Raw genomic sequence first — 25,013 nt, 5'->3', positions numbered from 1 at the left:
ACAAAGTACTATGACATTTTTTATTGAAGAGACAATTATACAAAAAATAACAAAGCAGTGCAACATTACAGTAAATTATTGTAATTACACAATCAATACTAGACTAAGTAATAGCAATAACTCACTAACTAATAACCACAGAAATATAAGTAACTACTATTAAATGACTAGCTAGTTGTATGGTAAACGCTAGTTTCTTGGTTTACGAAACCGAAATAACGTTTATTTTAAAGCAATTATACACTTTTACAAACAATGTTATACTTTTCAATTTATGTATATAACATTTGTGTTATAAGCAAGCTATAGGCAATGTAGCCTCTGCTAGCTAATGGGTACAAACCTACAGCAACCAAAACTAAGTTGCATCGAATTTCACAAAACTCGGTGGAAACATGTTATAGCCCAAGACGAACAAAACAGTCCATTGGGACCAGGACCTCGACGCAACAGGAAGTCAGCCATTTTGAATTTGGCGTCCGACTTTGCACGCTTCGTAAATGAGCGAACTAGTCTGAGCACAGTTCTTTAAACGAAGTCACGCAGATGTACGTGATATATAGCTAATGTAATGACTAATGCGGTATTTTTTTTATTTATTTTTTTTGCTTTAATTTCCGCTTCCTGACACTGTGAAAACTTCTGCACCATAAACATTCTCAATTCATTTAGTTTCACCTCCTGCTGAGTCCCTGTTAGCGCCCCTCGCACGGTTCAGAGTCCGTTTATTTCTTTATTCCAGACACCAGACACTCGTAATGGTTTGTAAATGGAAGCATTTATCGTGTCTGACCACACTGATAACGGCCCAATTATATCACAGTATTGTGCTATCACTTAAGAAATAAAAAATAAAACGTACATGTTGCACAGTTGAGACCAAATTAGTCGACAAATCTAGTACCGCTTTGGTCCTGATGTGGACACTAAGCAGTAAACACTTTTTTGTTTCTGAGCTGTAGTTATAAAGTGTAGCAGAAACACTGACGTTTCTTTATCTGAGGCGAGATTTAGAATTAAAAACAACTAAATCAACTTTTCTTCTTCTCTGCCTTCTTATCTCTGCTCTTCCATCTCCCTTCACAGCGTTCGTGTTCGTCCTGCCCCGTCTGTTGTTGTTGTTGTTGTTGTTGTTTTTTTTTTAACTTTGTTTCTGCCAGACTCCATTTTTAGTGAATCATCTGTGTTTATATCAGAGGGGGATTCGCTGTTTCCTTTTTTGGAGCCAACAGACGAAAACATAAATAAGATATTTAATCTGCGGTGTGTTCCTCTTCTCGACGTATCCAGCAAAAACGATAATGAACCTGCGATCAAAACAAAACCACTCCGACGCGGATTTCCCGAGCAATCGTTGAGCAAGTTCCCGATCATTAACGCTTTCTGGATAAACTTGTCTTAGTTTTTGTGAGTGTCAGACACACGCTGATCCTTAAAGAGACAGTAAGTCGTGCCGCTGCCATGTGGGATCTCATTATTCTCGAGCAGCAGGAATAACCTTTGAATTCGAGTGCCACGGCTTTGCATCACTTCAGCTCAGATCAGTTGTTGGATACAGATTTCTCCTTCGCTTCCGTGCACGACTTCTCCTGGTTAAGATTTGCCTCCAGGTGTGATAATGTGCTCCCAGCGCTAGGGGAAGGGCGGTGAATCATCTTGATAATTAATTGAGAGATGACTGGATTGCGGCGGTTTAAAAGACAGTTTTTTTTCCCCGAGGGAAATCGGTTTGATTTCATCACTTTGTAACTTCATTTTGGCAAAAAATATATGCACAATAAACTTTTTAAAAGGGAAAGAACGACGAGAGAGAGCGTTTTTCAAGAAGAAAGTCGCTGCATCCAAATGTAGACCTTGATCGTTTATGCTCACATTGACCAAATGTTGATGTTCTTACACAACGACTCTACAAATGTGGATTCAGATTTAAAAGCAGAGGTGATTCTAGAGTCTGTAGGGGCCCTGAGCAAAAATTCCCAGGGGGCCCTTCCTTCCAACCAGTGTTCATCACCATTATGTTACAAATAATCTGACACCAATGAAAAATGTATGAGTTCAAAATATTTAATTTTTTTCAAAAGGAATGAAATAACATGGAAAAACCTTGGAATTAAAAAAGTATGTGAAAATATAAATGTAAAGAACAATAAAATACTGTAAATAGCTTTTAAAAAACTATATAAACTTAGTAAAAAATCAAATCGATTTGGGGGCCCCCTGTCGGCTCGGGGCCCCAAGCAGTTGCCTGCCTTGCCTGTTCACAAGCTGCGCCTCTGCTAGCAAGTCCAACTGGGAGGAGATCTAGGACTAGGGCCTATCCTGGTCCTTTGAGACCCCTGTCCTGCATGTTTTTAGATGTTGCCCTGCTCCGACACTCCTGATTCAGATGGTCAGCTCGTCATCAAGCTCTGCAAAAGCCTGATAATCATCTAAAACATCTAAAAAACAGGCAGGGCAGAGATCCATGAGGATCAAAGAGCATCTGGGGATGCAACTGTCAGCGTTGGACGATGTATGGATTGGATTTTGGAGTTAAGAATTGGTTTTTAGGGTTAGGGTGAGGCCAATGGTTAGGGTTTGGTTGTGATGGTTAAGGTTAAGGATGATGTCTATGAGTGCTCAAAAGGGACACAACCAAGTCATAGCTGAATTAATTCATGTCAAATATACTGTATATCAGTGCAGTATTTGTAGAGTTAGTTCCCAAGGAGGCTGACTTTTGCTTTACTTTGCAAACGAGCAAAAAAATGACCAAAATCTCCCAAACAAACAGCCAAAGTTGTATCAAAAAGCTTTACAGTACAAAGTAAAACAAATACAACTGTAAATACAATATTAAAAAAGACAATAAATTGGACTTATGGACTTAACATGGCTTAGTCTTCTGGGCAGACTGAGAAGTGCTACGAAAAATCAATGTGTGTATAGATTCAAATGTCTCTGAATCAGCAAATGCTGCGATGGTAGTCTTGAAATCATAAGCAAATGCCACTTAAAACTTAACTTTAAGGAATTCCTCGTGTTCGTTTGTGACTTTGTTGCTTTTATTCTCGGCCCATGGTCCGCTCCGCATCTGCAAGGGAAGCCGAGCTGAGCGGAGAATATAGAGATTCACCTTTTTATATTCATGGTGTGGCCGTAAAACATGGCTTCACATCTGCTGGCTGGTTTGCTTTAGTCTTTCCTTATTTAGTCTTCTTCCCTGCACTTGATCTGTGACACACACACACACACACACACACCTGTTCTCTTCCAGGTGTGCGACGAGTCGCCGCGAGCTCGTCGCGAACGCCGCGCATCTGTCGCGAATCGTGAGTGGCGACCTGCTGTGACTTACAGCTGGCCCCCGAGCTGTCAGCGCTAACCACGGGCAGTAAACAAAACAAAAAAAACCTCGTCACGCTGCACATTTCAGACAAATATGACCGTTTCCTGCTGCCTTCGGTGCAACTCGGCCAAAAACGCCCTCATCAAACATCCCCGCCGTTGTGTTCTTTGAAGCGTTTGCTGCGTTTTTATTTGTCACCGTCGCTCTCTTAAGTCGTAAAAAAACGCGTCCTGCAGAGGCCAAACGTTTTTACTGCCTCGTCGTCTGGCCTCTTGTTTTCCCTCTCAGCCTTTTATCTGAAACTTTCCCTGTCTGTGTGCTTTTTTCTTTTTTAGGTTTTGTATGCAGAAAAGTGCCAAATTGGTGCCGGGGGTGACGTTGGACCTCATCGAGAAGTAAGTGCCACTCCACGCCGTCCCCGAAAAAATGCCTCTCCTCTCTTACCGTCTCTCGCTCTCGAGAGGGCGAAAGTGGAGAGGAATCATCATCTGTCTGTCTTCCTGTTTCGCGCTCGCTGTGTTGTTTTCCATCCTGCAGGTATAATTCTCTACCTTTGTTTCCCCCCCTCCCAGCTTAAGTAGCAGTAGTTTTTGGCAGATTTAAAGCCCCACATTTCTTCAGTAAAACCTGCAGGTGCCGAGTGCGCGGAGCGGCAGTGCTCCTCTCTCGCTCTCAGATTGATATTAGAGCCTCGGTATGGATGTCATATCTAAAGTTTTAGTGGGTTCACAAAACAATAAAGTGTCAGCTCTCTTTACCCTCAGCCCACACTTAGGCGCTTGCAAGAGTGAGATGACGCCCATAAAACGAGTTGGTTGAAGAGACTCAATTTTAGAAGCAGATTGTTTGGTCTGACGGAAAAACGCGAAGCACACACCGAGCTGTTGACGTTGAAGAGTTTGTCGCGTCGCCGCTTTGGTCTGAACAGTCCTTTCCTTCACGTCCTAAATCTGTGAATTTGAAGCTACGACAAACAGCCACACACATACACAAGACTAAAAGTCTTTCCTGTTCATATTTCATTTATTTTTCCTGAACTTTTCACGATATAGTGAAATATCGTGACATTTTTGAAATTGAGGAAATGATCCATTTGCCCTGATGCACTTTGACAGTGAGGTGACTTTATATAAAAAAAAAACCATCTTGAAATGACTTGAAATTTTCTATAATAATAGTCAGCATCACCCTGAACAAGGATCCATTGAAAATATTTGCAAACCTCTAATGGAATAATTTTAATTAATTTTTGAAATCGAGGAAATTATCCATTTGCCCTGATGCAACGTTGACAGTGAGGTGACTTTATTTAAAAAAAAAAAAAAAAATCTTGAAATGACTTGAAATTTTCTATAATGATATTCGGCATTACCGTGAACAAGGATCCATTGAAAATATTTTCAAACCTCTTATGGAATAATTTTAATGAATTTTTTAAATTGAGGAAATTATCTATTTGCCCTATATTTAACACTAGATTCCAGGGATTTGGAATCTCACAGAAACTCGCATGATTTAACGTGACTTCAGAATGTAGACAGACACGGAGGCGGACTGTCGGTGTCGTCAGTTAATTGCTGTTGTGTTGTGATGGAATCAACTTGGTTTGTAGTTAAGTTCTGGTTCTAAACAAGAGTACGCCACATCTGTTTCCCTGTCAACTCGCTCTCATTGGTTATTGGGATGATAATTTGGCCAGATAATCTGCTCAAATCAGAAGACTCCCATGATTGTCAGAAGGTTTCAGATCCAGATCCTTTAGTGTGGGAAGGAAATCCTTGTAAATCAACGTTTGTTTGTCTAGATAGTTAATGATGATTTGGTATTGACCAATTATAGTTTTCTCTTTGTTTTGACCTCATCAAAAGGCCCATGTCCCTGTGTCATATGTCAGAAACCACTGACGGAATCCACAGTTTCCCAAGAGAAACGCAAACGTGGAACCAGATAGTTTGTGGCTAATTTACACGATGACTGTCAACATAATAATTTCCCCATGTTTGTAGAAGATTCCTGGGATAATTGATCTTTTTAAATAGTGTTTTTCCTCTGCCTTGGGTTCTTCCGCTACCTCTCAATGAACCTGTTTGTCTTTCATGTATTTCTACTTTTCATGCACCTATTCTTTGAGTTCCCTGTAGTGGATAAGAATTACGCAGGAAAATGCCCTTCCATTGAACGCAGAGCTTCTGTTGAGTGACTCCCAAGGCAAGATGGGGAAACCCACTGGAGTGATGACGAACAATCTTTGAAGAAATGAGCGTCTTTGTCCGTTTGTCTTCCACTTTTTTCTACATCCTACCTTCTCAGTCATACCAGTCATCAGATAAAGTCCCAGCTTTTATCGTTTTTCTTCACCGGAAGCTTTTAGGAAGAGGGATAAAAAGGTCATTTAGGTCCCACAGCCACGGCGTTGTGAGGCTTAAATAAACTCGTCTCTGACGGAAAACACGCTCAAGAAAAACAGAATTTTCAGTGAGTTTACGTGGCCACAACAAACAGAAGCAAAATAAAAACGGCGTGTAAAGATGCAAGTCCTCCAGGCTGCAGGGTGAAAGAGTCTGAAACAGAGCGTTCAGTGATGTTTTGGACAATCCTGTCTTCTGCTTCATGCATACACAAACCACGATAGTGTGATATTACCAAGTCTAAAAGAAAGAGAGAAAGAATAAAACGCTGACCTTTTCTGTATTGTTCACATGCTCCAATGAAATTGGATTTGAGATGTTGTCAGTTCTGAACAATATTGGGAAAAAAAAAAGAAGTAGTAAAATATGAAATTCATGAGATAGATGACCTTGAATTGATGTGCAAGCATGGCGATAATAACCATGGGGCTCCCATATGGGGGGAAAACTATTGCTTGGATAAGATATTTCTATAATTCTGAGAATTAAAAAAACGAAAAAGACGTTTTTACTCGATGATAACTGATACTTAAAGGGGGGAAAAGAAGACAGACCTTCTTCCTCTCACTTTCGTTGCTTCAGCTTTTTATTTGTAATAAAAGCTCGGTTGGATCCCTGGTGCCTTGGTTGCTGTTTTGTTTCATTGCGTGTCCAGCGTGTTTCGCAGGCGGCTAAAATGCCGACTCAGCCGATGTCCTTTCGCGGTTAAATAATGTATAGTCTCGGCGCTCATAAAAGAAAAATGACACTAAACTCGTGCTCAACTCTCGGGCTCTGTGATGCTGCACCAGCAGTCTTGATTAAAAATCCAAATGCCAGAGTTTAAAGGTCCTGGTCAGACATGATATTAACATCCGCCCTGAGTGGTCAGATCACATGTGGTCAGCACAAGCCGGAACCAAGCCAGATCTCCATGGTTATAGGTCTGTAATCCAACCTTAATTGGGTCCTGTTGAGGCTGTTACTGCGACCAGCCACCAGGGAGCAATCAAGTCACTTTCAGCAGCCTGCGCGATGCCTGTTTTTATACAGATTATGGCTTAATCCCATTTTATTCCTATCGTTATGCGTCCATTCTTTGTTTTCACATATAGTCATAGCCGGTCCGTTGACTAACCCAAACACAACCCTCTAACCCATGCATGTTAAAAGTCCGATTTTAGTCGGACTACGAAATCGAGCTAGTCTTAGTCGGATTAATATACCTGGAGTCCAATTTTAGTCGGACTAAGACAATAATTTGGTTTTCCTGTCATGTAAACAAGTTGGTCCATCTAAAATCCAGCTAGTCTTGGTCTGACTAACGTACCTGGATATTTTGATTCATAGTCTGATTACGCCTGCATTTGTAGGCTTAGTCTGTTTGTTGTTCTGTGACGTAAAGTTCAAAAGGAAACTGACAATGGAGGCAGAGTCAGAGATACGGGGCCAATAAATCTTTTTCCTACGCATGAATACTCGGTTCAAAGTCTGATTTTAGTCCGTAGTCGGACTAAAAACTAGCTAGTCTTAGTCGGACTAACATACCTGGATAATGCAATTCATACGCAAACATGCAAAGCAGTCTCTGTTTCCTCTTTTTCTGGTATAAACAGCTGTGTGTTTACATGCATGTTAACAGTCTGATTTTAGCTCTTAGTCAGACTAAAAACTAGCTAGTCTTAGTCAGACTATTGTACCTGGATAATGCGATTCATAGTCTGATTAGTCCTGCATTTATAGGCTTATTCTGTGACGTAAAGTTCAAAAGGAAACTGATTATGGAGGCGGAGTCAGAGATACACAGCCAATAAATCTATTTTTTCCTCCGCATGAATACTCGGACTCTGTAAGTTGTCCAGTTGTCTTAGTCGGACTATTGTGCTAGAACTTGGAGGCAGACACATCTGTCTGCAGATGTTCTTGCTGATTTATCTGGTTTTGATGATCGTGTGGAGTTTTGAGATGCTGAAAATGTATTATTTTATGTTTTTTTTATAAGATTATGTCTGCTGACTGTTTGTCTGTTAGCTTGTTGTACTCGTCTTGGCCGGGACACACTTGAAAGAGAGATTTTTTCTTGTAAAATAACGGTTAAATGAAGGTGCATAAACTCTTGTAACCAGGCTGTAGCGACTGTAGCACAAGCAGCACATTAAATCATCAGGTGGCTCTGCGGTATCCTAGCAACAACACCACTAAAACCACACCGTGTTGCTTTTCTTTGGAGGCTGAAGCGAAGACAGAGAGATGCAGCGCGATGCGGTGCAGCTCGATACTCCTCACACTGTGAAATATGAGTTTTTTTTACGAGTGATTTTAGTTTCCCCCGCTCGTACAAAGCAATGTTTTTTCCCTCGCTGTCATAGTTTGGCCGTGTGAAATCACACGTGTCTGAGAAGTTCAGAAACGTGCTCGTCGCACCCTGGAATATTGCACAACGTTTGTCGAGGAATGGATTGAGCGTGATAATGTCAAGCGCTGAGTTGGTCGGGTTTGCTGCCGAATTTGTTGATTAATTTGATCTTTTCCTCTCGTCTCTGCTCCATCTGTTGAGTCCTTCTGTCTCCGCTTCCCACATAAACGCAGCGCACACTGTCGCCTGAATCAGTCCTGAGTCACGACGACAATGTCGCCGAGTGCGTGCGGATGTTACCTGCCCCGTGACATGCTACTCGGACGTGCCTTTTTTGTTTGAAAACGCATAATATTCTGCTCTTCGTTTCGCCTGCCGTCCAAACTACGCCCAGTGTTTTTGGAGAATTGGGTCCCAGACTTTTAAACTTTTATGGAATATCCACAAAATACTTGATGTAGGAACACAATATTCTGGTAACAAGCGGCAACACAACTTGTTTGACTGCTTTACAAAAGCTGAAGTTTTTCCTGCGGCTAACTTGGTCTGTTTTGTTGTATTTTCTCAGGATTGGGGTTTGGCGTTGAGGTGTGGTTGGTTTTATTGTGTTCAGCTTTTTCGTGCTACAATTAATACTTATGCTATATTAATAAAATCTGACTGATTGATTGATCGAGGAGTCGATAAGTATCAATCCTAAAGATAGCCAACGTTGTCGCGATGAAAGTAGAGTGCGAAATGGATAGGGTTAGGGTTAGGGTTAGGGCTAACCCTAGCGACCTTTTATTTGCTCGGAACCAGCGTTTTGGAAGCCTTTAAAATTACATTTTTGGAAAGCGGGAGTGCCAACGTTATCGCGATGAAAGTAGAATGTGAAATGGCTAGGGTTAGGCTTAGGGCTAACCCTATTGACCTTTTATTTGCTCGGAACCTCTAAAAAGCAATTTTTGAAAAGTGGGAGTGAAGAAGTCTCAAAACACCACCCTTAAATTTTCGTCGACACAACCAATACGCAACGTCGGGAAAAGTCTTCTTGTGTGTTGCGTTTGTACGTTACTTGCTAGCGTCACATCTTCTTCACTGTTTTTGGTGTATGTGGCAGCGTTGCAGCGCCACGCGCAGGCCATGGATATGTACTACAGCGTCTAAAGTCGAGCTGGGGGATTTTGAGTGTAAATATTGTATTTCTGAGTGTATAAAGCCTTAGTCTGGACGGGCAAAAACTGCGTTCATTTCCTGATTGGTTCTTATTGGCTTTGAATCAACTTTCAACTGAAAATCTCCACCATTAACACTTAAATGTTCTGTTTCACCCCTTTGTCAGTGTAGATAAAGAAACCCCCTGGTTTTCCCAAAGTTCTACAAAATTTTTTAGTAGAACTTTCAAAAACCAAGCCAACAACAACCAAGAAGAAAGTAACTTCCATTCATCTCACATGAAGAGGAGGACACACGTGTCATGAGTGTGTTCCTCTTGAGACTTTCATCGCCCGAGTCTCCGCCTCCGCTTCTTTCAACGCTGACCCCGCCTCCCCCGGTATCTGTCGCTCCTGTCTGAAACCCAGCTGTGCTTCGCTCAGCAGGGGGCGTTAGACGACGTCCACACCAGGCAGAGTGCCTGTCTCTGTGACGTCCGTCTCGTAGGCAGCAGAGAAGGAAGAGCCTGCTCCGAAAGTAGTGACCCTCGGAGTGGTTTCCATCATTATTATAATGTGATTTCGTCAACATAATTGGAACCTTCAGAGCAGCTTGTGAAATATGAGCGATTGTTTTGTGCCAGAGCTGCACTCATCATGCATTTTTACAATGTGTACTGAACATTTTTGGCACAGAAACACATTTTTGTTCCACCTTTGCTGGTTTTTTAGGCTGTGCGCTGAGCGGCAGCTGCGTCGGGTCAGACTCCGCTCGACTTTTTTTAGTCTGACTAAGGGCTGAAATCAGACTTTTAACATGCATGTAAACACACAGCTGTTTATACCAGAAAAAGAGCAAACGGAGACACTGATTTGCATGTTCATGGTTTGCGTATGAATCGCGTTATCCAGGTATGTTAGTCCGACTAAGACTAGCTAGTCTTTAGTCCGATTAAGGACTAAAATCTGACTTTTAACATGCATGTAAACAGCAGCTGATTATACCAGAAAAACAGCAAACAGAGACACTGGTTTGCGTGTTCATGGTTTGCGTATGAATCGCATTATCCAGGCATGTTAGTCCGACTAAGACTAGCTAGTTTATAGTCTGACTAAGGACTAAAAAATCCGACTTTTGACATGCATGTAAGCACACAGCTGTTTATACCAGAAAAAGAGGAAACAGGGACTGCTTTGCATGTTTGAGTATGAATTGCATTATCCAGGCATGTAAGTCCGACTAAGACTAGCTAGTTTTTAGTCCGACTAAGGACTAAAATCAGACTTTGAACATTTATGTAAACGCACAACTGTTTACATCAGAAAAAGAGGACACGGAGACACCGTTTTGAGCGTTAATCGTTTGGGTATGAATCGTATAATCCAGCTTATTCCATGTTAGTCCGAATTATTTTCTTAGTCTGACTAAAATTGGACTTTTAACATTAACATGTAAACACAACGACTGTTTTCAGTCTTTACCACATTTTCTCGGCCACTATTTCCTAACATATAGAACGTGTGAAGAGGAGAAACTCTGCGTTTGCTTTACTCTGTCTTAGATGTGTCATGCAACAACTAAAATAAAAAACAAAATCAGGTTATGCTTTATTCTGCGCCGAGGCACAGTTGAATCCCCACAGGATTCCGTTCACAATAAAAAAATGAGTTTTCGTGACTTAGTGGAATGATCTGACTTCAGTGTTTTATAAACGCTCATTCAGTTTTGATTGATGACACAAAGCAAAATACCTACAAGGTCATTTTTCCTCCCACCTCCAGCCCAGCGTTTTCAACAGCACATCCATCCATCCATCCATCCATCCATCTCACTGTCTCGCTGACTTTCTGGAGATATATTACTCTGGATCCTGAGAAAGGAGATGAACTGCTGAGTGTTCATCCTTACTGCTGACTTGCCAAACACCGTTGGCAGCCGCTCAAAGTCTTCAGGAGCTGGCCGGCCGTCACAGCTTCCACAGTGAGGCCTCGTATCTGCCAGGAGCTTCACAGCTGCCGTTATTTGTCACTTAGAGGTAGAACTGAGAGTTTTAGGTCACGGCGAGTTCAGACCTTGTGTAGATGGAACTTGAATCATTCTGTTGAGGAGCGTATTGACCCAACAGGCCAGCTGCCAGACTGCATGCAGATTAAAATGGTGTTTTGTGGACATAATTGTCTTCAAGCTTCAGTCTGTAATTTGCTACTGAAAGCTATGGGCTTTAGCTCGACTTAAACCTGTTAGCTAAAACGTTTGACTAAAACCGTGTAGCTAAAAGTTCAATTGGACTACTGTCGATCACCGTTGGGGAATCAGTTTATCAAATTATTTTAGTCACAGTCTGTGAGTCAGTCCAACTACATGCAGGAGTAATCAGACTATGAATCACGTTATCCAGGTATTTTAGTCTGACTAAGACTAGCTAGATATTAGTCGGACTAAGGACTAAAATCAGACTTTTAATATGCATGTAAACACAACTGTCAAGACCAGAAAAAGAGGAAACTGAGGCAATGGTTTGCGTCTTCATGGTGTGCGTATGAATCGCATTATCCAGGTATGTTAGTCCGACTAAGACTAGCTAGTTTGTAGTCTGACTAAGGCCTAATATCAGACCTTTAAAATGCATGTAAACACACAGTTGTTTATACCAGAAAAAGAGGAAACGGAGGCACTGGTTTGCGTGTTCATGGTTTCCGTATGAATCGCATTATCCAGGTATGTTAGTCCGACTAAGACTAGCTAGTTTTTAGTCTGACTTAGGACTAAAAAATCCCAAACCCAAATTATAATATACGGTATTTGGTGTTATTGTAGTGAATCATATGACACGGGCATTTGAAGCGCTACTCAGTTTGGTATCGGTCGCGTCGGTAGGTGGCGACGGCGGTAGGTGGCGCTACATGCCAAAACATGATTTCAAAACATAAACATGATTTGCAGTCTGGAAAATATATTTTTTTAATGCAAATATTTTGTCTGTACTGTTGTTGTTGGTGAGTTCAGTTTGTTATATGAACATTATTCCTGAGTCTCTGTGACATATTAGGAGGATTTTATGTCCAGTTGCTTTAGATTTATTACATAATGCACCTTTAACTAATTTAGCGTGACGTCACATTTTAGGTACCAGGTACTATCACTGATGGAAAAGCAAAAACAAATGAGTACATTTGAGGCGAGTCGTGCCAGAACTGTTGAATGGAAAAGCGCCATTTATATCGTAGAGTCGATGACCGGAGAGTTCTCATCGCTTCTCCGGCAAATTTTCATTGGATTTGTTGCTTCACTGAGCCGTGACCTGCGGGCATTTTTAAAGCAAAGACAGTGAGTGGTAAATCTCACAGATAATACACAGCTGTGAGGCTTCCAGTCATAAAAAGAAAAAAAAAATCTCTCTCTCTCTCTATTTCATCTCCTCTTCATCTCTTTGCTCCACTCAGACACAAATGAGTCACTTGCTCACATTAACTGTGAGGTCTGCGAGTGTCGCAGCTGGTGTTTGCCCTCGAAACTCATCGTCTCTCTCTCGCTTACTTTACATACAGTGGCTGTTAAGTGGAAGACGGCGAGGTGCGGTGAAGGTGAAGGTGATTCACGCTCTTTTTTTGCTGCGATCGCTGCCGTCTCATCGAGTCTTTGCGGAAGAGGTCGCGTCGCGCACTTTGCATCGCCGTAATTACGCGAAGGTTTGCGCTATCGGAAAGATTCCAACTGTTTCTGAAATCGGAGAAGTTGCACGTCAAAGCACAACGTGGGGTTATTACGGTTATTTCGCCCACGGCGTTGCAGGAAGCTGGCGAATCAGCATCTTTGTTTCGCCAGAGAGGAGAGAGTTGGAAAAACGCCTGTTTTTGCACATTGAGAAAGACTCAAAATTTGTTTTTTTTTCGGATTTTTTTGTTTTTTTGTTAAAACACTATTTTATCATGCAGTCAATTGTAAAAAACTGCCAGATATTTAAGCTTATTCTGGAAAAATGGGCGTCACAGGACATTTTCTGGCTAAAGTAAGCAAAAACAAAAAAAAAATTTGAGTCAGGTCATGGATTTCAAAATTTAAATCTAGAGTATAATAAACAGGATAATTGATAATGTAAATAATTGCTTGTTGTATCCCTGTAAAATAGAATTATAGTAAATGACGCCACATTGTACTCCATTTGTAGTCGGATCTCCAATTAAACTTCAGAAAAGTGCAATTATCTGTGTAATCCACAGCGCCACATACAGGCCTGGCATATACACTGCAGCATTAAGAGACATTTTGTGGTGCGGGTTTGTGTGCATGAAGACCATGACGTCATCAGCTTGGTTAATTTTGGGGGCTGCAATGATCGTTCTTCTATTTTGATTGTTTTTTTCAACAATTAGAACAAGTTTTCTGCTTTTTCCAGCTTCTGAAATGTGATTTCTTTAAATTCTGTCCACATAGTGTTTGTTTCTGCCTTTTGTTTTATCTTCTGTTAAATTTGTCACCTAGCCTCTGGACTACGGATGTAAAAATTAGCATTGTTGCTACAATCTGGCATATTTACATCCTCAATTGTTGAAGACGTTCATTAATATGCATTGTCCCTATCAAATAAAAATGATTTTTTGGTTTGTGAACCAAGCAAGACGTTCGAGAATCACATAATATCCAGGTTTTGGAAACTCCGATCAGCATTTTACCGACCAAACAAGTCCTCCAATAATCGATTACTGAGAGTAATCGTCCGTTGCAGCCGCAGTTGAATACTTTCACCTTGTGTCACCTGAAATTACGTAATATAAGCAGAGAGACACTGACACATGCTGTGTGTGTGTGTGTGTGTGTGTGTGTTTTGATGTCGGCCTTCACACACAGTCCCTGCACAAACTCGCATGAATATTCAACGCTGTGTTTCTCTCTGAGTAAGAGCCTCAAGTGCATGTAGATGTAAATGTCTTCACATGGGATGAGGCAACATGACCGAGCCGCTGCCACGTTTTGCTTTGACTCAACTGTGTGCTGCCGTACAGAGTGACTGACACTGTGCCATCTGTGTGTGTGTGTGTGTGTGTGTGTGTGTGTGTGTGTGTGTGTGTGTGTGTGTGTGTGTGTGGGGTACAGGATCCCTGGCAGGCTCAATGACAGACGCACTCCCCTCGGAGAGCTCAACTGGATCTTCACAGCCATCACCGACACCATCGCCTGGAACGTGCTGCCGAGAGGTGAGGCTGCACACACACACACACACACACACACACATACACACACACGGATCCATGTAGTTTTTTTTTTTTTTTTACTCTGCAATTAAAAGAAAAAATCACAATCTACTACAACTTGGGCTCCATTTTCATTTCCCAGTCAAACCTTAGCAACTGTAACCAGGCACAGTGGTGAAAGGGATGTATTAAAAGCCTGTCCACCAGGGTTCAACATGCAATAAAATGAGAAAATGATTATGTTTTTTGCTGATATTATATTAGCACACACGTTAAACAGCTCCCTCTGCATTGATGACACCAATCCTTGAATTTTGCACAATTTTAACACCAGTATTCATGTTTAAAGGCAGGTTATACTTATACATTTGCCGAGTCACGCCTTCCTGATTGCCTGCCATGGAGTTTGTCTTTCTGTTTCTGTTCATCTTCTCTCATTTACACATATTTTTTTTTTTTTTTTTTTTTTTTTACACTTTATGCATTTTTTGCCTCACACCGTGTTCGGCGTAGCTGTGGTGTTAATTGCACCATAAGAACCTCCCTCTTCGTGACTCTGCAGCACTTTTGTTTCACGAGTTCCAGATGCATTAAGTCTGAAGTAAAACTTAAAGGCGCCATACGTAAGAATGTGGCCAAAAACGGTTACTACATTCAAATTCAAAATACCGAAGTCTTTTAGGTTTCGTTTTCTGACGTAACTGGCAACCCGTGGTTGTTCGGCAGCTGAGACTCTACTGACTGCAATGATTGGTAGACGGCGGTAGGTGGCGCCACATGCCAAAACATGATTTCAAAACATAAACACGATTTGCAGTCTGCAAAATATTTGTTTTAATGCCTGTACTGTTGTTGGTGAGTTCAGTTTGTTATATGAACATTATTCCTGAGTCTCCGAGACACCGTGTGGAAGGCAGAAGCATAACTGTGTCGAGCAGTTATTTCCCTCAATATCTACTGTATTTAATAGTAGAGAAATTACACTTTTAAAACAATCATTTTAGATGAGGTTCTCTGTAGTAGCTGATATAGCAGATATAGCAGTAATATAAGGCAGTTAAACATGGAATAAAAAAATGAAATTGGTCTTCTATTGTTAATGATCACAGTTAAAGCCTGTGAAGTGATAAAAGATGGAATTCATTGTGAAATTTTCCAGCAATAGCAAATATCTACTTCATGAATGACATCTATAAAGAACTACTGGGTGCAGTACCTGTAAAATGTCTGCAGGTGGAGCCCCAGAGCAAAAAGCGTATCAAACACCAGGGCTGGAAAACAGGTTTTTGTACCAAATTTGAGGACCTCTCTTAAAAACAGAATATAGGAAGTGATTTCAGTGAAAACAAAGTGAGGACCGGCCAAAATGTCCTCACTTTGTAAAAACGACCTCACTTTGTTGGTTAAAAAAACACTCACTGGTCCTCAGTATGCCGCACGTACAAGAACACACACACACACACACACACACACACACACACACTCCAGAGAATAACTGTACGTGAGCGCTGGTGGTCGTGCTGTTAATGAGGCTGCCCACATCAGAGAGAATCAAACACACACACACACACACACTCCTACATTTAACTAGCCCTACACGAATAGCACACTTTGGTTTTGTGTGTCACTGTCCCTCATAAAGTCACACACACACTCATTCACACGTTCACTCCCACACCCTAACAGGGGGATCGCAGTCATAAGTCGGGAGAGGTTGCCATGGCCCCATTAAAGTGAATTAGCGACTACATTAATGAGCTGATTAAAATGTGACCGCCACACACATGGCCGTGTTCATCCTCACATCCGCACTCTGGCATTCTGGAAACGCGTTCGCGCAAAAACGACTTTCCGATTGTGTTCTCCCGCTAATTAAAGGGGAAACTGAAACGTCTTCATTCATCTTCTGTGGCGAACTCCACTGCTCGGTGTTCTGATTCTGAGAAATGCCAAAGAAGCGGGCTGAGAGAGGGGAGCGGTCCAATCTGTTTTGGGCGACGTGAGCGACGCGAGCTTAAAATTCGGACAAAATATCACAATTTAGGGTGTCCGTGATGACGTTTCATGGAATTTCAAAATAAAAGCGCTTGTTTTTCACAATAAAAGACATATATATGATGCAAAACGAATGTATAAATATCAAAAACAGATCTGAAAATAAGTAAACAAGCTTATATATGCAAGTTACCGTGGGCCATTTATTCATTATAACGTCATATTAATTGGGTTTTGACCGTTTGACATGTTTGATAAAAGGGGGCGGAGTCTGTAGACAACGAATTTGCTCTGATTCGACAAGAAAAGGCAAAAGAAAGCCATGAATTGGCTAAATTTGAATGCAGTAGCCTGTGTACGACCACAGAGAGGCAGTAGCCAACATCATAATTTCAATAATTGACACCTGAATCAACGACATGATATTAGATATACACATACTTTAAACTACTTTATTACCCACCCCCCCACCCCCCCCTCCGTTTGAGTTTCACCCACTCATTCATCGTCCCATTTTCTGTGTTAATTTTATTCACTCCTGCTCCTGTTCTGCCTCAGTCATGATGAATAATGCCACTCCTCTCTCTCTCTCTTCAGATTTGTTCCAGAAGTTGTTCCGTCAGGATTTGCTCGTCGCCAGCTTGTTCCGCAATTTCCTCCTGGCGGAGAGGATCATGAGGTCGTACAACTGTACGCCCGTCAGCAGCCCCCGCCTGCCCCCGACGTACATGCACGCCATGTGGTAAGAAGACGCACACAAAAATACAGCACAACAAAGTATACAAATAACAAGAATAGTTTCACCATTTTTGGCTCCTGGACTACAGCTTTACTTTAAATCAGGCTGAGGCTTATTCTGACTAATCTATAAGTGAAAGAAGAAGAAAGCGATGAGTCACATGGGCACATACATCATTATTACTGCTCTCTGCTCTAAAAGAAAACATTTATTTTTAAAATCATGGTTTAATTACGGTCTTAAAATAAGTATCGTGCGAGCCAAACAATGTAGGTGTTTTCATTTGCTTCAGCCTTTCTTGTATTTTCATGCTCAACAATAATAAGCGTGACTCCATGAGTGTGTGTGTGTGTGTGTGTGTCATTTTGGAGTCGATGCTGCAGATGTAAAAGTGTTTGTTTGCAGCAGCCTCAGTCGACCTGACTGCAGTGCAGACGGGTTTTTATATAGAATAACGCCTCAACCACCCACACACGCTCACGTGGAACGTCAGAAAATGTCCACCTCAGCCAGAAAGTAGTGAAGATATAGTGAGGGTGAGGCCTTGTCTCTCGCTGATGTCTTTTACTCACACGGCTTGGAACGGTGTCATGAAAGTGACATGAAAAAAAAGTATGTCATTTTTCAAATGCCGTTTTCCAGACCTTGAAAAGTCTTGGAAAAAGTCTGGAAAATGTCTTGTTCATGTGTGTATATAACATGTTATGCTGTATACGTATAATATGTATCGTATTAAACTTCACAAAGACAAGGTCTTGAAAATAAGGTTTTTGGAAAATAGATTTGTTTCTTTCCAAAAGTTTAATTTAAGGCCTGTTTCATGTATTAAATATTTATTGTATATATATAGGTATGTATATATGAGTATATATATGTATGTATGTATGTATATATGTACATTTATATGTATGTGTATATGCATTTATATGTATGTGTATATGCATTTATATGTATGTGTATATGCATTTATATGTATGTGTATGCACATATATGTATGTGTGTATGCACATATTTGTATGTGTGTATGCACATATATGTATGTGTGTATGCATATATATGTATGTGTATATGCATATATATGTATGTGTATATGTACGTATATATATGTACGTTTATATGTACGTATATATATGTACGTGTATATGTACGTATATATATATATGTACGTATAAACTGTATATGTTCAATATGTGTATGTATGTATATATGTGCATATATATGTGTATGTATATATGTGTATATATATGTGTATGTATGTATATATGTGCATATATATGTGTATGTATATATGTGCATATATATGTGTATGTATATATGTGCATATATATGTGTATGTATATATGTGCATATATATGTGTATGTATATATGTGCATATATATGTGTATGTATATATGTGCATATATATGTGTATGTATATATGTGCATATATATGTTTATGTATGTATATATGTGCATATATTTATGTGTGTATGTATGTTTATATGTGCATATATTTATATGTATGTATGTATATATGTGCGTATATATGTATGTATACATGTGTATATATGTGCATATATATGTATGTATACATGTGTATATATATGCATACATATATGTGTGTGTGTATATATATATATATATATATACACACATATTTATATACACATATATGTATATATTCGTACATGTACACATTTTTGGATTAACATCGTGACGGCCTCTATCATATACAGGGATAAACAGAGGTGTTCTGTTGTCCATTGACTTTCCACGTATCTACACGCTGAGCTAAGCTAATCATCTTCCTTTAGTTACACAAACATCTCCCACTCTCCATTGTTTCTGTTCTTGGGCTTCTATAAATGCCTCCCTCCGTGTCTCCCACTCAATATCAGGCTCTCACTCCTGTGTTGCTGGAGGAGCGGCTCGTTGTGTAACACCCTGGCATCGCTTATTGTAAAATAAATAAATAAATAAACGCTGCTCCTCCTCCTCCCATTTCTCCCTCACTTGTACGGCCCATTAGTTTAGATCGTGGTTGTTTTGCAGTGTTTACCACCCAAGAACAGGGTAATTGCACTTTGCATCGCGCAGGAATTGAACACGGCAGAGTAACGACAGTGAGGTGCAGGGAAGAAGAGTGAGGAGGAGGATGAAAGAGTGGAAGAGCCAGAGGTAAAAATAAAAAAAAATACAATAAAAAGGCTCACGTTGACAGGGAGAAATAAAAGTTTGCTTTGAAAAAGAGACATTTTTTTACCCTGGTGTAACAGTGGCTAAATAAACATTGCATCATTGGGGTCACGGCGAGGGACACAATCAAGCTGCTTCAGTAGTGGTTTGAAGGATGAGAATGAAGGGTAACTTTGATCTGTGTGAAAGAACAAACTGTGATTATGGACTTAAACATGGGATCAGGAACAACGTCAAACTGTGGAGGGCAGCAGTGCAACTCTTAAGGTCTGTACGTACTCTGCAAGGACAGAGGAATGAGGTGTTTGTCTGGAGGCGACGAGAACGAGAACAACGTTGGTTCTGAACAGGACATTTCATACTTCATGGAATGACATCACGCAAGAAAAAGGTATTGAATTAAATTAGTTTAGAGTTAGTTTAAATGATTCAGGCAGGGTTACGTGTTGTTCTTTAGTGTACAGTCTGCCAGAATTTATTGGAAGAAGAAGAAGGAAGGACCAAGAAGGAAGAAGAAGAGGACGCAAGGAGGAAGAAGGAGCAGGAAGCAACATGGAAGAAGGAAGCAAGAAGCAACATGGAACTTTGTACTTTAGTGTACAGTCTGCCAGAATTTATTGGAAGAAGAAGAAGGAAGGACCGAGAAGAAAAGAAGAAGAGGAATCAAGAAGGAAGACGGAGCAAGAAGCAACATGGAAGAAGAAGAGGGAGCAGGAAGCAACATGGAAGAAGAAGAGGAAGCAAGAAGGAAGAAGAAGAGGAAGCAAGAAGGAGCAAGAAGCAACATGGAAGAAGAAGAGGAAGCAAGAAGCAACATGGAAGAAGAAGAGGAAGCAAGAAGGAAGAAGAAGAGGAAGCAAGAAGCAACATGGAAGTGGAAGAGGAAGCAAGAAGGAGCAAGAAGCAACACGGAAGAAGAAGAGGAAGCAAGAAGGAAGAAGAAGAGGAAGCACGAAGCAACATGGAAGAAGAAGAGGAAGCAAGAAGCAACATGGAAGAAGAAGAGGAAGCAAGAAGGAGCAAGAGGCAACATGGAAGAAGGAGCAAGAAAAAGAAGGCAAAAGTATGGAGAAGGAATAAGAAGAAGCAACATGGAAGAAGAGTTGGGCCAGTCGTTAGAAGAAGCAGCTTCTTAGCCTCATAGGAGCTAGCAGCTAGCTTATTAGCAACATTTAGGACATGAGGACACTTGAGGACTTGATGCTGAAAGGACCTGAGATGGACTAGGGTTCAAACCTGGGAGATTCTTGCTATGAGGCGGCACTGTAGAGGGCAGCACTGCAACTCTTTGAGTACAGCCTGACATAATTTATTGGAAGAAGAAGAAGAAGAGGCCTACTGGATCTCTTGGCCCGGGTAATCCCGTCCCAGGGCCTATTTCTGGTTCCTGACTCAGTGGTTGAAAACCCCTGCCATAAGAAGAAGTTCTTAGCTTTACAGGAACTAGCATATAGCTTTTTAGCAAGATGTAGGACCGTTAGGATGGAGGCGAGGACATGTGATGTTGTGTCCTACTTCCTCGGGCTTCACTTTCTCAAACCAGAGGACGACGGCCATTTTCGCATGCAGTGTCTCTAATGCCTTAATATCATATAATCGCCCCCCACACCCTGAAACGTGGACGTTTGGGGCCTCTGTGATTAATGTCCACGTCCCAACAAGAACAGCAACTGTTATTTAAATAGGGCAGAGCTTGAGAGAACATGTTTAATGACTCCCGTGTGGACACTTTCAGTGTGTGTGTGTGTGTGTGTGTGTGTGTGTGTGTCTCTGCAGCGAGTGGAGGGGGGGAAAAAAGCTTAGTCAGACACCAACTGGTTCCTTCCACTCTTCTCGGCAACGGCAACAGAACTGTACCATGATGGAATCGCAGCATTCGAAAAATGGCCGATAACGTATTTAAAATGTCCGAGTCCATGACAAACAAAGCCAGCAGATGGCGCTTCGTCACCCAAAACAACAACTCGACAAACGCACGATCATATGCAGAGGAGGCAGAACGTCATCTGATCGCTATGATGCGTCTTTGCGATTACTTTTGATTTAGGGCTGCGCACGTTAGCGCGTTAACGGCGTCAACGTTAACACACGATACGTTTCCGTGACGATTGACCGGAAAAAAAAGCGTAAAAATGAGTCTCTAAAGTAACGCTAATGCTTAAAAACGGAGGCATACATACGCAGTACACAGCTAATTAGCGCTGCTCTTTTCGTTAAATAAACAGATCGCTCCAGTTCGACTGTAGGCGCGCTAACCGGCGCTAAAGGAGCTAACGGCGCTAACAGAGCTAACTGGTAAACGGTGCCTTTGGCGCAGCGATGCGTAAACATGACGTTCACGCGTATCTTCTTCTGGTCAGTCGTCATGGTAACGCGTCGTGCGTTAACGTTGACGCCGCTAACGTGCCCAGCACTAATGGAAGACGTATCGTAACACATCAGCCGATGTTCTGCGTTAACGTTAACGCCGTTAGCACCATTAGCGTGCCCAGCACTACTTTTTATATGTCATTTTGGTCACATGACCAAGAAAACAGTGTCTAATAAGTATTTTTATGTCTCCACCCCCTTTTCTCAGTACCTAATTGACCAAAATAAATGGTTTGTTTTGGTTTTCAACCATAAATCCAGAGCCCTACTGTAAAAAGTTTCACGTTCTTGTATCTTCTGAAACACTTTACCCGTAGATCTTTACGTACATGATCTTATCAACGATTTTATTACATACGGCGCTTGAAAAATGACGATAGCGGAAATGAAAAGGCACAGAGTGATACAGCTTATGGAATCAAATCAAGACTTAAGTGACTCCAGCAGGTCGTACAAGAGGAGACGACATTAGAGACGCCGTTACTTCGTCAAGTATCGAGCAAAGACGTCCATCTGCGTGACGTTCAGACAAAGAAGGAGTGTAATGGAGAGACGGTGAAGGAGGTTCTCCGCTGAGCGGAGATCATTTCCTAGTGCCGCGGTAAATCAAAGCAGCACTTTATGATAAGGTCACACACATATATATACTGTATATGTATATATGTCACTGACACCAGGCGGTCATGACACTTTGAAGTGAACGTTAAGGTCTTGGTTTTTGATCTGCAGGCGATTCTAGGATCAGAGCTTTAGAGATGCTGAAGTTTAAAACACTTCAGCCATACACTGTCTATGGTTTTTGGGCATTTTTATCCTCTTGTCAAACATGGATTTACCTTAAAAAATTTTATATTTTATGGGTGTTTGGACCCATTTTATAGTCCAAGTACCACTAAATATGGGCTAGACACTACTTTACCTGAACGTAATGTATGCAGACACCAGTAGGAACTGTGATTGTGTGAGATTGTACTTTTGTCCACAGTGCTTTAAATATACATTTAACCCTTTAAGGTACGCAGAAAAACGCAAAGGAAATTTTTTTATTTGCATTTTTTATTATTTTATTTCATTTCCTTATATTTACCATAATGACAGTCAATATATATAAATATATATATGTATATATGTATATGTGTATATATGTATATGTTTATATGTATGTTTATATGTATGTATATATATGTATATGTATATATGTATGTATATGTATATGTATGTATATGTATATGTATGTATATGTATATGTATATGTATGTATATGTATATGTATATGTATATATATGTATATGTATATATATGTATGTATATATATATGTATATATATATGTATATTTTTAGTACTATATATTAATGTGTTTTTTGTTGTTGTCACCATAAACACCAAATATTCATCCATTTCCGCCATGTAACCCTTTAAATACCAGCTATATTTTGAAAATACTGAAATCAAAGTGTTTTTTATTGTATTTACAGACTAATTTTGCATCACAAATGCATTTATTTATTGCTCCACATGAAAACAGGCACGTATTGTGACATTCAATCAAATATTGGAAAGACGACCATTATTGTGGTATATTTTCAGTACGATTTTAAGCTAATTTTAAGCTAATTTCTTCCACTATTTTTCTTGCGTCACTGGCGCCTCCTCTATTCTGTTAAATACAGATCTGATACAGAGCTGCAGATTCCATTTCCCTGCACACTTCCAGTCCGTAAAATAAAAGACGGTCCCTGAGACAAAGTGCTTTGGTTGTGGATTTTGCAAAAATATGAATCCAGCATATGCTTTGCAAATAATTAAAGGATGCAAACACACAGTCTGTGCATCATCCACAAGTAGTAAAAAGCCCTTCTTCTTCTTTCTTGTTTTTTTATGCCTGATGCAGCGTGAACACCTGCTCCTTTTTTGTTGTTTAAAAAACAGTTTTTTTTAAAAACGAGTGTTTGATGGAGCTTATAGTGGACCACCTGCTCTAATTTACCTCCACTTGTCCTGATTACAGCAGCAGCAGCAGTTGTTTACATGTTGCACGTGTGGCCAACACTCTGGACTTAAAGCTAATATACAGATCTGATGGTGATCGACTGATATCTGCGGCTGCAGCGATTCATAGATTATTAGACTCAGAATTTATTGCACGTACAAGGAGTTTAAGTGCATTTAAATACAATAAAATAAGAAAAACCTACAGTAACACAAACACAAAACATGTACATAATATTAATTACTTTGACAATCAATTTGGTTGTTTTGAGTGTTTTCAGTATATATATGTAAATATATACATGTACATGTATGTGTATATATATATATATATATATGTATATATATGTACATGTATGTATATATGTGTATATATGCATGTATGTATGTATATATATGTGTGTATATATATGAATATATATATGTATGTGTGTGTGTATATATTTATATATATATGTATGTATGTATATATATATATATTATATAAAGAGAAATATGGAATTGAATTTAATTAAATAAATATACATACATATATATATATATGTGTAGTATATTTATTTAATTCAATTCAATTCCATATTCCTCTTAAAAAAACCTGTCTATATTATACATATGTTTTATTATATACAACTCCAACAAACAGACACCAAAATAAACTTCACAACCCAAACAACAGAAAACAACTTTTTTTTTTTTGTTTGTTTACACCTTGTCATTAACACCTTCTGAATCTCTGCACCTGTGTGAAAAAAAATCTCTGTATGTTTTTGTTTGTACTGAGTTGTCTTCTTGATTTAGAGGTATTAATATTATTATCATTTTTATTGTTATTATTATTATTACAGCATTTGGTGCATTTTCTTTGACCACATTTTTGGAAAATGAGGTAATTTGCGATGCATTTTAATGGAGGACTGAGCTAATGTTGTCATAGAATCTGTGCGAGTCGCAGTCATTACGCCTCCGAAACACTGGAGGGCAGCACTGTCAGAAATTATGGGACGAAGAAGACGACGCAGAGAGCGCTGCTCTTTTCGTTTAATAAACGGACCGCTCCAGTTCGACTCTAGGCGCGCTAACGGCGCTAAAGGAGCTAATGGAGCTAAACGGTGACTGGACTCCGGTGCTGCAGCACATAAACGTGACGTTACGTGCATCTTTTTCCAGTCGGTCGTCATGGAAACTCGTCATGCGGTAACGTTGACGCTGTTAGCGCCGTTCACCTCCGCGCTAACTGGTAAACGGTGCCTGGACTCCGGTGCCGCGGCACATAAACGTGACGTCACGCGCGTCTTTTTGCAGTCGGTCGTCATGGAAACGCGGCATGCGTTAACGTTGACGCT

At 40.3% G+C, this 25,013-nt stretch overlaps 1 protein-coding gene across 2 annotated transcripts in view; it reads left to right on the top strand.

The window, feature by feature from the left end:
• rptor (regulatory associated protein of MTOR, complex 1) overlaps window positions 1–25,013 on the top strand; it is a 198,889-nt gene that overhangs the window by 88,770 nt on the left and 85,106 nt on the right. For both annotated transcript variants that reach the window (XM_083905920.1, XM_083905919.1), the window contains exons 8-10: window positions 3,664–3,723; window positions 14,303–14,403; window positions 16,993–17,137. In XM_083905920.1, coding sequence (XP_083762046.1) covers window positions 3,664–3,723; window positions 14,303–14,403; window positions 16,993–17,137 — 306 coding nt within the window. The remainder of the gene's footprint in view (window positions 1–3,663; window positions 3,724–14,302; window positions 14,404–16,992; window positions 17,138–25,013) is intronic.

Source organism: Microchirus variegatus, assembly GCF_963457635.1.
Source record: "Microchirus variegatus genome assembly, chromosome: 19".
Classification (NCBI taxonomy): domain Eukaryota; kingdom Metazoa; phylum Chordata; class Actinopteri; order Pleuronectiformes; family Soleidae; genus Microchirus; species Microchirus variegatus.
This window is presented reverse-complemented; position numbering and strand designations above follow the sequence as displayed.